The sequence below is a fragment of the Carassius gibelio genome, chromosome A25, assembly GCF_023724105.1.
Source record: "Carassius gibelio isolate Cgi1373 ecotype wild population from Czech Republic chromosome A25, carGib1.2-hapl.c, whole genome shotgun sequence".
NCBI lineage: Eukaryota > Metazoa > Chordata > Actinopteri > Cypriniformes > Cyprinidae > Carassius > Carassius gibelio.
Window position 1 is genome coordinate 19,858,997 of NC_068395.1, and position 11,192 is coordinate 19,870,188.

At 43.7% G+C, this 11,192-nt stretch overlaps 1 protein-coding gene across 2 annotated transcripts in view; it reads left to right on the top strand.

The window, feature by feature from the left end:
* Window positions 1-11,192, top strand: part of LOC127947385 (Fanconi anemia group A protein) — a 26,124-nt gene continuing 14,932 nt past the window's right edge. The window contains exons 1-16 of one of the 2 annotated variants that reach the window (XM_052544475.1): window positions 1-224; window positions 314-414; window positions 956-1,031; window positions 1,158-1,285; window positions 1,538-1,633; window positions 2,221-2,288; window positions 2,374-2,477; window positions 2,595-2,687; window positions 2,775-2,829; window positions 3,104-3,216; window positions 4,915-4,991; window positions 5,815-5,956; window positions 6,027-6,160; window positions 6,278-6,388; window positions 6,534-6,629; window positions 6,727-6,786. In XM_052544475.1, coding sequence (XP_052400435.1) covers window positions 161-224; window positions 314-414; window positions 956-1,031; window positions 1,158-1,285; window positions 1,538-1,633; window positions 2,221-2,288; window positions 2,374-2,477; window positions 2,595-2,687; window positions 2,775-2,829; window positions 3,104-3,216; window positions 4,915-4,991; window positions 5,815-5,956; window positions 6,027-6,160; window positions 6,278-6,388; window positions 6,534-6,629; window positions 6,727-6,786 — 1,518 coding nt within the window. In that variant the 5' untranslated portion in view covers window positions 1-160. The remainder of the gene's footprint in view (window positions 225-313; window positions 415-955; window positions 1,032-1,157; window positions 1,286-1,537; window positions 1,634-2,220; window positions 2,289-2,373; window positions 2,478-2,594; window positions 2,688-2,774; window positions 2,830-3,103; window positions 3,217-4,914; window positions 4,992-5,814; window positions 5,957-6,026; window positions 6,161-6,277; window positions 6,389-6,533; window positions 6,630-6,726; window positions 6,787-11,192) is intronic. The other variant, XM_052544476.1, reaches the window with a different exon arrangement.

Here is an 11,192-nt window from a genome sequence, read left to right on the forward strand (position 1 = left end):
AGGTTGCTCTCGGTTTTCTCACAGCCAGTGAAAACTCCGATGTGCAGCGCGCGGGTTTGCGGAAATCGCGGCGGATGAAGTTCCTGTGTGTATTTGTGCTTGTTGTCTGTGTAGTTGACTTCCACGCGGGATCGAGTGGATTGATTAGAAGTATCTCATCATGTCGAGCGCGCCGTCAGACGGAGATCACTCCGCGCGCTCCGGCTCTATCACGGCTCTGCTCGGTAAGACTGTCCTGCATTGTCAGTGTCAGTATCAGTATGATCGCGTGTGTCGGTAGTTCAGACAGTGGTGTGTGTGTGTGTGTGTTCAGCGCGCAGGCCGGTGAAGAGAGCCAGAGATGATCTACAGGAGTCGTGTGTGAAGCTGCTGATGAGACACCAGAACACATCAGAGCTGCTGCTGGAGATCACCGTGAGTCTGAACCACTGCACATCCAGTCAGGGACACACATTCACTTTCTCATTAATAGGAGATATTTGCTCCCTACTCCCTAGATCCTTTTGTAATGGCAGTGTTTATAAATGCATCTTTCCAGAAGCAGCTAAAGACACACTTCTTCTGTCAGCACTTATCCTAAAAAGAGGTCATATGATCGATTAAAATCTTTCCTTTCTCTTTGGAGTGTTACAAGCTCTTATTGAATAAAGAAGATCTGTAAAGCTGCAAAGACTGAGGTCTCAAATCCAGAGAGATATTCTTTATTAAAGTTAAGACTCTTTGTGTTCACACACACGTCCCGTAAGGATCCTGTAAAGACGAGTTATATTATGATAGTTAAGCTAAGAACAATCTCAGCTTCAGTGTGGATGGTGAGGAGCTTGTAGGTCCACATCTGTGTTTGCGTTCACACAGAACACACTCTGGCACTTTTACATTTTTAATAAGTGTAATGTAACAAATGATAATTGGCATAGCACAGTGATGTTAACAGATCTGATCGTGTGATTCACAGTCACATGGTAAAATGAGGAGCTCCAGCTGTGAGGGATATGAAGAGCACCACACGGGCGTGCAGACATCTGTTCTGGGTGAGACGCCTCTGCTGGAGCCTGCGGTGCTCAGAAACTATCAAAGCTCCATGATGGGGAGTCAGCGCGTGTTTGAAACTGATCTGTGTGTGTGTGTGTGTGTGTGTGTGTGTGTGTGTTGGTCAGAGCATGAGCTTCGGAGGCGATCGGAGCAGATGGGGGTTCCTGTCGGGCTGCTGTCGGCCAGGGTTTTGCTGGAGAACCTTGAGGATCTGATCAGACAGACAGATGTGTTACTGAGCAGCACACAGAGAGTACGTCACACACCCTTTCTCTGCTCATGGGACCACATTTAGTGAGCAGTGGCCCTGGTGTGACCCAACTCTGAAGCACGATAGTAACATATAGAAATATAATTATTATAGTAGAGTTATTAATGCAGAACAGTAGTGATGTTATGATGAGATGGTCTTGATTTAGTGCTCCTGACACATCACCTGTAGAAGCTGGAGCTGCTGATGCATGGATTCATTATAACTGTGTGTGTGTGTGTGTGTGTGTAACAGTCTGGTGTGTGTGCCTTACTGAAGACGGCTCAAGCGCTGGTGTCCGCTGGATTACTGAGCCCCGAGCTGCTGTGGCAGGATTACTGGAAGCTTCAGGTGTGTGTGTGTGTGAGTGTGTGTGTGTGTGTGTGAGAGAGAGTGAGACTGCACTGACAGGTGTGTGTGTGAGTGTGTGTGAGAGGATCGTTGTGTTGTGATGACAGCTGCTCAAAAACACACTCAGAGACAGGCTTCTGTGATTCAGTAGTGTTTGCTGTGTGTGTGTGTGTGTGTGTGTGTGAGAGAGAGACTGCACTGACAGGTGTGTGTGTGTTTGTGTGTGTGTGTGTGTGAGAGAGACTGCACTGACAGGTGTGTGTGTGTGTGTGAGAGAGTGTGAGTGTGTGTGTGTGTGTGTGTGTGTGTGAGAGAGAGTGTGTGTGTGTGTGTGTGTGTGAGAGAGAGTGAGACTGCACTGACAGGTGTGTGTGTGTGTGAGTGTGTGTGTGTGAGAGAGAGTGAGACTGCACTGACAGGTGTGTGTGTGTGTGTGTGAGAGAGAGAGAGAGAGTGTGTGTGTGAGAGACTGCACTGACAGGTGTGTGTGTGTGTGTGTGTGTGTGTGTGTGTGTGTGTGTGTGTGTGTGAGAGAGAGAGAGAGACTGCACTGACAGGTGTGTGTGTGTGTGTTTGTGTGCACACAGCCCGTGCTGGAGGTGATTTATCATCTGCACACTCACAACATCCTGACGCTGGACTTCATGCTGGAGAGGTACTGCAGTCACGAGACACGGGAGATCAGTGATGATCAGATGTGTGTGTGATGTGATGTGTGTGTGTGTGTGTGTGATGAGCAGAGACGCAGCTGTGAGATCATGGATCACTGATCAGCTGAAAGCTTTGTGTGCTTCCATGAACACCACCCCAGATGAGCACCAGATACAGCACCAGATCCTCTCCGGTAAGAGAAGTGTTCTTCTTCACGAGCCTCATACAGATCTGTCCGGTGTGTGACGTGTCAGTCATGTTAAAGCTGTGTCTCATGCTCGGAGTGTGTGTGTTGTGGTGTTGTTCCCAGCTGTGGTGTGTGTCCTGGTGCGGAGGGCGTTTGAGGACTCCAGTCATGATCTCTGTCAGACGTGCTGCTGGATCCTGGACTCCATGATCTCGTGTAAGACTCGCTGCAGAACTAGCATCAGCTGAAGCACACTGGGACATCTACAAATGATGAGCAGCATGTGTTGTGTTTGATCTTCAGGGCTGCTGGACACACTGAGTGTTAAAGACACACACACGTCAGCCGCTGGCTTCTGGTAAAGCTTATGAGTGAATAATAATTCGATAAAACTATATGTCATTCTTTTCTTAATAACTAATTATTGCCTTTCTCTCAAGTATTATGTAAATACATTGTCATTTATACAGCTGTATAAACGGTTAATAATGCACACATCCGTACATAAATCTGTTACAGATGCACGACGCATCATTATTGTTTTCTCAGTCTCGGATGTTCTTGATGTGTGTGTGAGTGTGTGTGTGTGTAGCAGGACACAGATTGCTTGTGTGCTGACTCTGATTCTCTAGGCTTCAGGTGTTTGACGTCTCAGTGTTTGCTGGCTGTGTTACTGAAGACACATTGCAGCGGTTCTTCACACACACACTCATGCGTGTCCTCACACACCGACCCGTGTTTAAAGGTGAGACCTCTGTGATTTATTTCTTGTATCTGTTGCCTTCATGTTTCATCAGTGAAGGGCAGACTGTTGTTTCTTCTCTGAACAAGTGAACAGCACCCACAGAACATGAGGGTACAGTATGAGATGTAGAAACACAGCGTAGAGATCTGAGTAATATCACACAGACGAGTGCTGGAGTGATGACGGTGACCGCTCCATAAACAAGAAGTTAACCGCAAGTGTTTCTGCTTAACCAATTAAATGGTTCCAGTCGTTTTAAAGGGGTCATATGATGCCATTTCAAGTTTTCCTTTCTCTTTGGAGTGTTACAAGCTGTTTGTGCATAGATAAGATCCGTAACGGTGCAAAGACTGAAGTCTCAAACCCAAAGAGATGTTCTTTATCAAAGTTAAGACTTGTCCACGCCCCCCAAAAACACATCACTCTAACACGCCCCCACACGTCTACATCACTGTGTGGGAAGATGTGCATAACTCCACACAAATGTTCAAGAAAAGAAAGAAGGAAGCTACTTTGTTTGGTCTTCCCAAAGAGGACACAGCTAGAGATCAGGGGTCAAGTTGTATTTACAACACTGTTCCAGTTTGTAATGGGTTTTATTGGTTTTGTCTCGTCGCATGGGGACACACATCACAGTATAGTTAGGGGCGTAACATTTCCGTCACACACTTGAGGTGTTCAGCCAATCACAACGCAGTGGACAGCTGGCCAATCAGAGCACACCTCGCTTTTCAGAACGACAAGCTTTGTAAAAATAGACATGTTTCAGAAGGCGGGGCATAGAGGAGAAAAATAATGTACAGTATGTGGAAAATAATGTGTTTTCAAAGCTTAAACCGCACAAACCCATTGCATTACACCAAATACACAAAATAATTTCATATAAAGTCATATGACCCCTTTAAACAAATAATTTGAGTAATTGTTAATGACGTACTTCCAGACCTGCAGGAAGAGACACTGAAAACTAGTCTTCTGAAGCCCAGACTGACAGTGTGTCACGAACCGCTTTTCTAGAGATGGGTATCATTCAACCGTGTTCAAGATCGATACCGATACCGATACTTCAACTTCCGATCCGGAACCATACTTTTTTAAAATTCTAATTTGATGAAATCGGTCTTTGGTTAAAACTTTGGTCAATTTTTTTCAGTTTGTTGATGTTGTACAGACTCAAAGCCTCATCTCCTGAGCCACTGCGCACAGGAACATAATGTGATCAACAAAATAAATCAGTGCAAATAACTGTTATAGTTCAAGTGGTTTTCAGTTTTTTCACATCTTTAGGTTATGTTTACACTATTGTTTTTTTTTTTCATTTTAAAACGCGTAGCTTAGGCAGAATTATAATTTCTACTCCTTTTACCCTGATGCACCCCTATTCCCCATAATAATGAATATTAGAAGACCCCACAGTCCTGCACAGCCTCACCGGAGCCAATCACCAGCCCTTGATTTAGGCACATCAGGCATGCTTCATGCTCACTGGCTCACTGACATCGACTAGATTAACTCCTTAGGTTTCAAAATCTGGTACCGAATAACAAGACGTTTTTCGATACTCGATGGTATAGAGGCAATTTTGGTCTGTGTCTAAAAGTATCGAACTCGATACCCAGCCCTGCTCTTTTCAGTTTGTGATTTATCTTTGTAGCAGTTTGAAGTGTATGTAATTGGTTCTGATTGTGATTTGTGTAGTGTCAGATGTCATCGCTGTACAGAGTGAATGGAGCTTTGCTAAAACTCTTCCATTATTGACGCCTCTTTTTTCGAAGGTAAATTAATTTTATACTCTTTGAACGTATTCTCTACACACAGAGTAACCAGATCAAGAGTGTTCACTTCCAGAATAAACGTTTCCTGATCATTTACTTGCCCCAAGGTCATCTAAGATGTCTTTCTGTCTTCGGTCGTGAAGAAATTAAGGTTTCTGAGAAAACATTCCAGGGTTTTTCTCCATATAATGGACTTCAATGGGGTCCAGCGGGTTGAGGATGAAAATAGCGGTTTCAGTGCAGCTTCACAGAGCTCTACACAGTCCCAGACGAAGAATAAGAGTCTCATCTAGCAAAACGATATCTTATGTTCAAAATGTTTTTAATAATTCATATACTATTTGACCACAAATGCTCATCTTGCACTAGCTGGACTTCACACATTGGAAAGGTCATGAGTGATGAAGGGAAAGTACCAACCACAAAACTAACGTGCAACGAAAGTCAAATGCCCTTTACAGAAAAGGTCCAACACGATGTCAGATGATTTTGAAAATGCGATCTTCACCCTCCCCGACACTCAGATGAAGAGCAAACTGAAACTGTGATTTGATCTTCAGCCGTTTGTCCCCACTGAAGTCCATGATATTGAGAAAGATCCGGGATGTTTTCCTCAAAAACCTTAATTTCTCTGCAACTGAAGACAGACATGAAAATCTTGGATGACATGGGGGAGAGTAAATGTTTCTTCTGGAAGTGAACTACACACGGATGGGCTCCGTTACTGCTTAGCCATGTCAGTTACCGTGATCCAGTGTGCTATTGCTGAAACGGTCCACTTCTTGTTTTGGAGAGCGAGTAACCGCTGTGTCCCATCCGTCAGGTGTGTCTGGTGTTCAGCGTGGAGTGTGTGCTCTCTCAGATGCAGCAGGTCTTAGAGACTCATGAGGTGAACTGGCGTCACGTTCTCTCGTGTCTGTCTCATCTGCTGATCTATCACTCTCAGACACAGAGCTGTCTCACAGGTACTTCAGCTTCTGATCCGTGAACCTGAGGAGTAACCACAGCTCATGCAGTGTGTGTGTGTGTGCTCAGACCTGCTGTCCAGGCTGCTCAGATCAGCGTTCGACCGCTACGATGTGGAGAAGATGATCACGTTGTTCCTGTTGGCCCGTCAGGCGTCTCTGGAGGGTCCCGCTGTCTTTCCCTCATACAGTGATTGGTTTAAAGTCTGTGCTCTGTCTCCAAACACTCTCATATTAAACGCTCTAGTAGCCTTTACCTACATTTGAAATGTTTTTCTTCTGCCTGGTGTTTATTTATTGGTGGTGGTTTTGCTTCATTAGTTGTCATTTGGTGGCTCCAGCGGTTATCATGCTAAAAGCAAGAAGTCCACGGTGTTCCTCCTGAAGTTCCTGTCAGACCTGGTTCCTTACGAACCTCCACAGTATCTGAAGGTCAGACACACACTCGGGGTCTGGGATCTAAGTGCAACCCAATACCAGTTAAATGTCAAAAACCTCAAATGTCTTTGTCCTCACTGATGAAGCTGAGGACTGATCTCCCGTCATATTTCCTTTCCTTCCTCTACTTGTTCTTTAGGTTCATGTGATGCATCCTCCGTACATCGGAGGAAAGTATCGCTCTCTACTCCAGGAGTACATCAGCCTTGCCAAGACACGACTGAGAGATCTGAAGGTCTGAGACGCTGCATCATTCCACTGCGCAAGAGTGTGTGTGTGTGTGCTGCACTGACAGTGTGTGTGTGTGTGTGTGTGTGTGTGTGCGTGCGCAGGTCTCGCTGGAGGAGACGGGGATCTTCGAGGTGGTGAATGGATCTGCTGGTGTGGCTGAAGTAAGTCGTGTAAATGCTTGTTCTGTATAATGAAGCAGTTTTGGCGTAGTTTCACAAAGACAATCCAGTGGTGATTTCATGATGATCTCAAACTTGAAAACACACACATGTATAAATTGCTTGAGAGAGAGGCAGTATTCTGCTGTTTTGCTGCTGGTTTTAGTTTGCTGCGTACATTGTTGTAGTGTTGATTCACATTCTTTCTAGATTATTGTGCAAACAGTTTTGTTTTGGCCCTGGCACAAAATGAGTAGCTAATGTAATTTCACTAATGATATCATCAGCACATGGAAAGTGTGAACTAGTACTAGTCTGGTGAAATCACCCTGATTCTGATTGGATTATAAGAGCAGACTGGACTCATGGGTAGTCTTTAGGCATCCCACAGTTCCCAGTCCACACACTGACTGTGTGATGCAAGTGTCATCATCAGAAGAGTTTCGTGCATATGTCCCGCATACAGCAGTGCAGGCGCGAGGTGATACTGGGTCACACTCCTATCATTGATGGGATGAGAGCATCTACACACAGCGAGGCAAAGACTAGGACAATGGCCTGCTGTCAAAGAAGCCACTTTATTCCAAGAAAAACATCAAGGACAAGATTTGAACAAGATTTGAACAGCAGACATCTTTATTTTTCTGATGAAGTCCCTTTCCGACTGTTTGGGACATCTGGAAAACTGATTGTCAGTAGAAGAAGGTGAATGTCAACAGAGACACATCCTGACGGGATCCTGATGTGTTTTCATTCAAGAGAGTGGACTCTACCGTAGTTCTGGCCCAAAACATTGCCATGGATGAGGAATGCAAAATGTCCTGCAAGGGTGCTTTCACACCTGCCTCATTTTAGTTCGGTTGAATCGTACCAGAGTGGTGTGGTTTTGGTGTGGTTCGATTGGGCAGGTGAGAAAGCAGCAATCGCACTCGGGTGCGGACTAAAGCAGACCAAACAAGCGTACCGAGACCTGCTTGAAGAGGTGGTCTCAGTACTCTTTCAAACGAACTCTGGTGCGGTTCGTTTGTGGTAAGAATGTGATCCAACCTTGAACAGACCCAACTGCAAAAAGTACTGATCATTTATGGACTAAACCAGCTGCCGTAGTCAGCTGTGTTGTGCATTATGGGATGAGGAAGTGTTTGTTGACACTTTAATATGGCAGCTCGTGGACAAACTTGGAGTAAGGAAGAGGTGCGGAGCCTCATAGAAATTTGGTCAGATGACCATGAGCATGTCAGAGTTAAGAAGAATTAATACACGCCTCCGCTTGAAGTTACGAGTGGGACGTTTGCAGTGCATTAGAACGTTGTTTTCAAGCTGCATCCGCGCTTTATTGTGCATATTGTGGTGTATACAAACAATAGATTATGGCCAGGGACAAAATCGGCCCACGCAGTCATCTCTCCATAGTTGTGTTGTCTCCATGTTGCTGGCTTTCTCTCTTATGTTGGAATTTTCCCACACGTAAATTCTGACCAATCAAAAAGCAGTTTAGGAAATACATCCTGGCCAATGAGTGATGTATATGTTGTCATGTGACTGCATTTTGGTTCGTTCAACTGGTGTGAAAAGGAACCAAAAAAGCTGAAAAATGCTACAATGTATTTTTGTTTGCCCTTGGTTCGGACCAAATGAGTCGAACTAGAGATATGAAAGCAGCCCAAGAGTAACCTGTAATGATCCAGGAGTACCTCGGTGATGATCTGGGCATTTTCCAGCAGATGGAGCACCATGTGAAAATGCAGGAGTGATAATGAAGTGGTTTGGAAATCATTACATTGAAATTATGGATCCATGGCCAGGCAAGTCTCGGATCTCAGTCCCATAGAGAACCTGTGGTCAATCCTCAAAAGGTCAAGCAGAAACTCTGAGAACTAATAAAGCATAACTGGATCGCCATCAGTCAGGATCTGTCCCAGAAGCTAATATCCAGCATGACAGAGGAAATTTTTAAGAAAGGGTCTAAACTGTAACCATCAACTGTTCGCATATATTGAATGTTTTTGCCAGTAAGAGCTTTTATTTATTATAAAACTTTTTTAGTATACTATAGAAACCAGTGAAAAATCAAATGGTAATACTGAAGCATCAAACTTTGCATAACAGATTTATCACTGCCAGTAGTTTTGGCGATGACTGTACTATTGTTTTATACAATCCAGTCACAGTCAGGGTTTGGGCTGAGCAAGACTGGACAGCTTTACTAATGGATTAATTCATCCTATAAACATTAGATTAATAAAACATACACGACATAAATTTAATATTACAACTGGCTTCTGTGCAAAATTAGACGTATACACAAGTGAACTTCATAATGAAAGCTATAGTTTGTGCTAAGTCAATATTTATGAATTCCATCTTTTCATAACAACACACTAAAATGTGAACAATGAAAGACTGAAGCATAAAGAATTCACAACGTTGTGTTACAATAGTATATCCACTTTTATTTCAAGAAATCGGTTTTCCACAACAAGGTCTTCATTCCTCCTGAGTCCTGACTGACGAAGATGGTGTTATTTTAGAGGCTAATCTTTCACTTTGGTGTTTTCAGGTCCATCACATCATCACGTGTGGTAAATTTACCCTCTCAAGCTGTGATGGTTTTTGTCTTTGGATTGGATGGGTGCCACTTTCCTTTGGGTTTTGGGGGTTGACACTCACACAGTTGCATTGGCTGTTGCAGTAACAATTTCGTTTTATGTTTGTTTCTTGCTAATTTTCTGCACATAGCTCCTCTGTCGAGTTACGAGCTGTTTGAGTGCCCCATTATTCCCATCATAATGGCACAATCATTTGCATTGAACTTTTCATTATCTCTACTTTATCAATACGTTTTTTTCTTTCATCAACTTTTTTGTTGAGAGTTTGTTTTTGTTGTTTGCGTCGTACACCATGCCTGTCAATCCTAGCAATGGGTGTTTTTTAGATTACTAAATGGGAGCCAGTACACACACTCTGCGGTTTATCTGGAGGTTGTTGCATCCGGAGACCTCTGAAATGGCCAAGAAGTATTGTCCTGTCCTGTGGTTTTTCAGACCGCTTAACTTGCCATGGGACACTTGACATGAGAACTGATCCTTTCACTGATACGGCTCGCTCAAGCCAAGTTCCCAAAGGATTGTAAAAAGAGCCTGAGAGACCTACCGATCATTCCTGGATAGTTCTTTGGTCCAAGGACACAGCTAAACACCCAGCAGCAAACACAAGTGCAACATACTGTGAATATTAAAATGCCAACAGCAGTTACTCATCACCGTTTCACTCCTGTGCAGCCATGCTTCTGTCATATGTGCTCAACCTCAGGTCCAGCAGAGATCTCCTAGCTCTGACGATGTCCACATAAGCACAGGGGATGTGTCATTAACATTGGTTTCTCTGGATAATGTTATATGTAGCACCATTACTTCAAACGAGTTATACTTGAAGCCTGCCCTCTGAGAAATCCTGAAAACGTTGTTATAAATTGAAGCAACACCTCCCCCTTTACCTTTTTAGAGGCGGCTCATGTTTATAACAATAATCTTGGGGGTGGACTCATTTAAAATAATGTAATCATCAGGTTTTAGCCAAGTTTCTGTCAAACAGAGCACATCTATATTATGATCAGTGATCATATTATTTACAAAAAGTGTTTTCGTAGAAATGGATCTGATATTCAATAAGCCAAGCTTTATCATTTGTTTATCCATATTGCATTTGTTTTTTGTTTGTTGAACCTCAATTAAATTGTTAACCTTAACTTGATTTGGACGTTTTTTGTATTTTCTAGTTCGGGGAACAGACACAGTCTCTATAGTATGATATCTAGGTGAAAGAGTCTATATGTGCTGTGAATTAACTGACCTCTGTGACGTGATGCAGCTAGCAGACGGTCGGTTTAGCCAGTCTGTCTGCTTCCTGACCTGGGCCCCAGTTAGTCAAGTATAAACACTAAGACTATTTGCCATATTTCTAGACAGAAGAGTGGTGCCACCCCAGGAGGGATGAAGACCATCTCTTTTAAACAGGTCAGGTCTGCCCCAAAAGCTCGTCCAATTGTCTATGAAACCTGTGTTATTCTGTGGGCACCACTTAGACATCCAGCCATTGAGTGTTTCAGGAACAAGATTACTCTGTTCAGGATTCTACCTTTCAGCCTCTTCCTAACCACTCAAGTGTTTTACAAGGTGTATGAAGGCTGCCCTGTCACTCCATGTGGTCCAAGGGGTGTGGATTCTTCTATATTTAGATGTTTGGTTGCTCTGGGGAATGTGCATGACACCCAGCTTCTACTAGATCATTTTTCTTAAAGGAAAATATTCTGCCACATTCATCTCACATTCATCTCACTCAATTCAGTCACAATGCATGCCTCATTCTCTTATGCCATTGGGTATCCATAACTTTCTCTGACTTCTGAG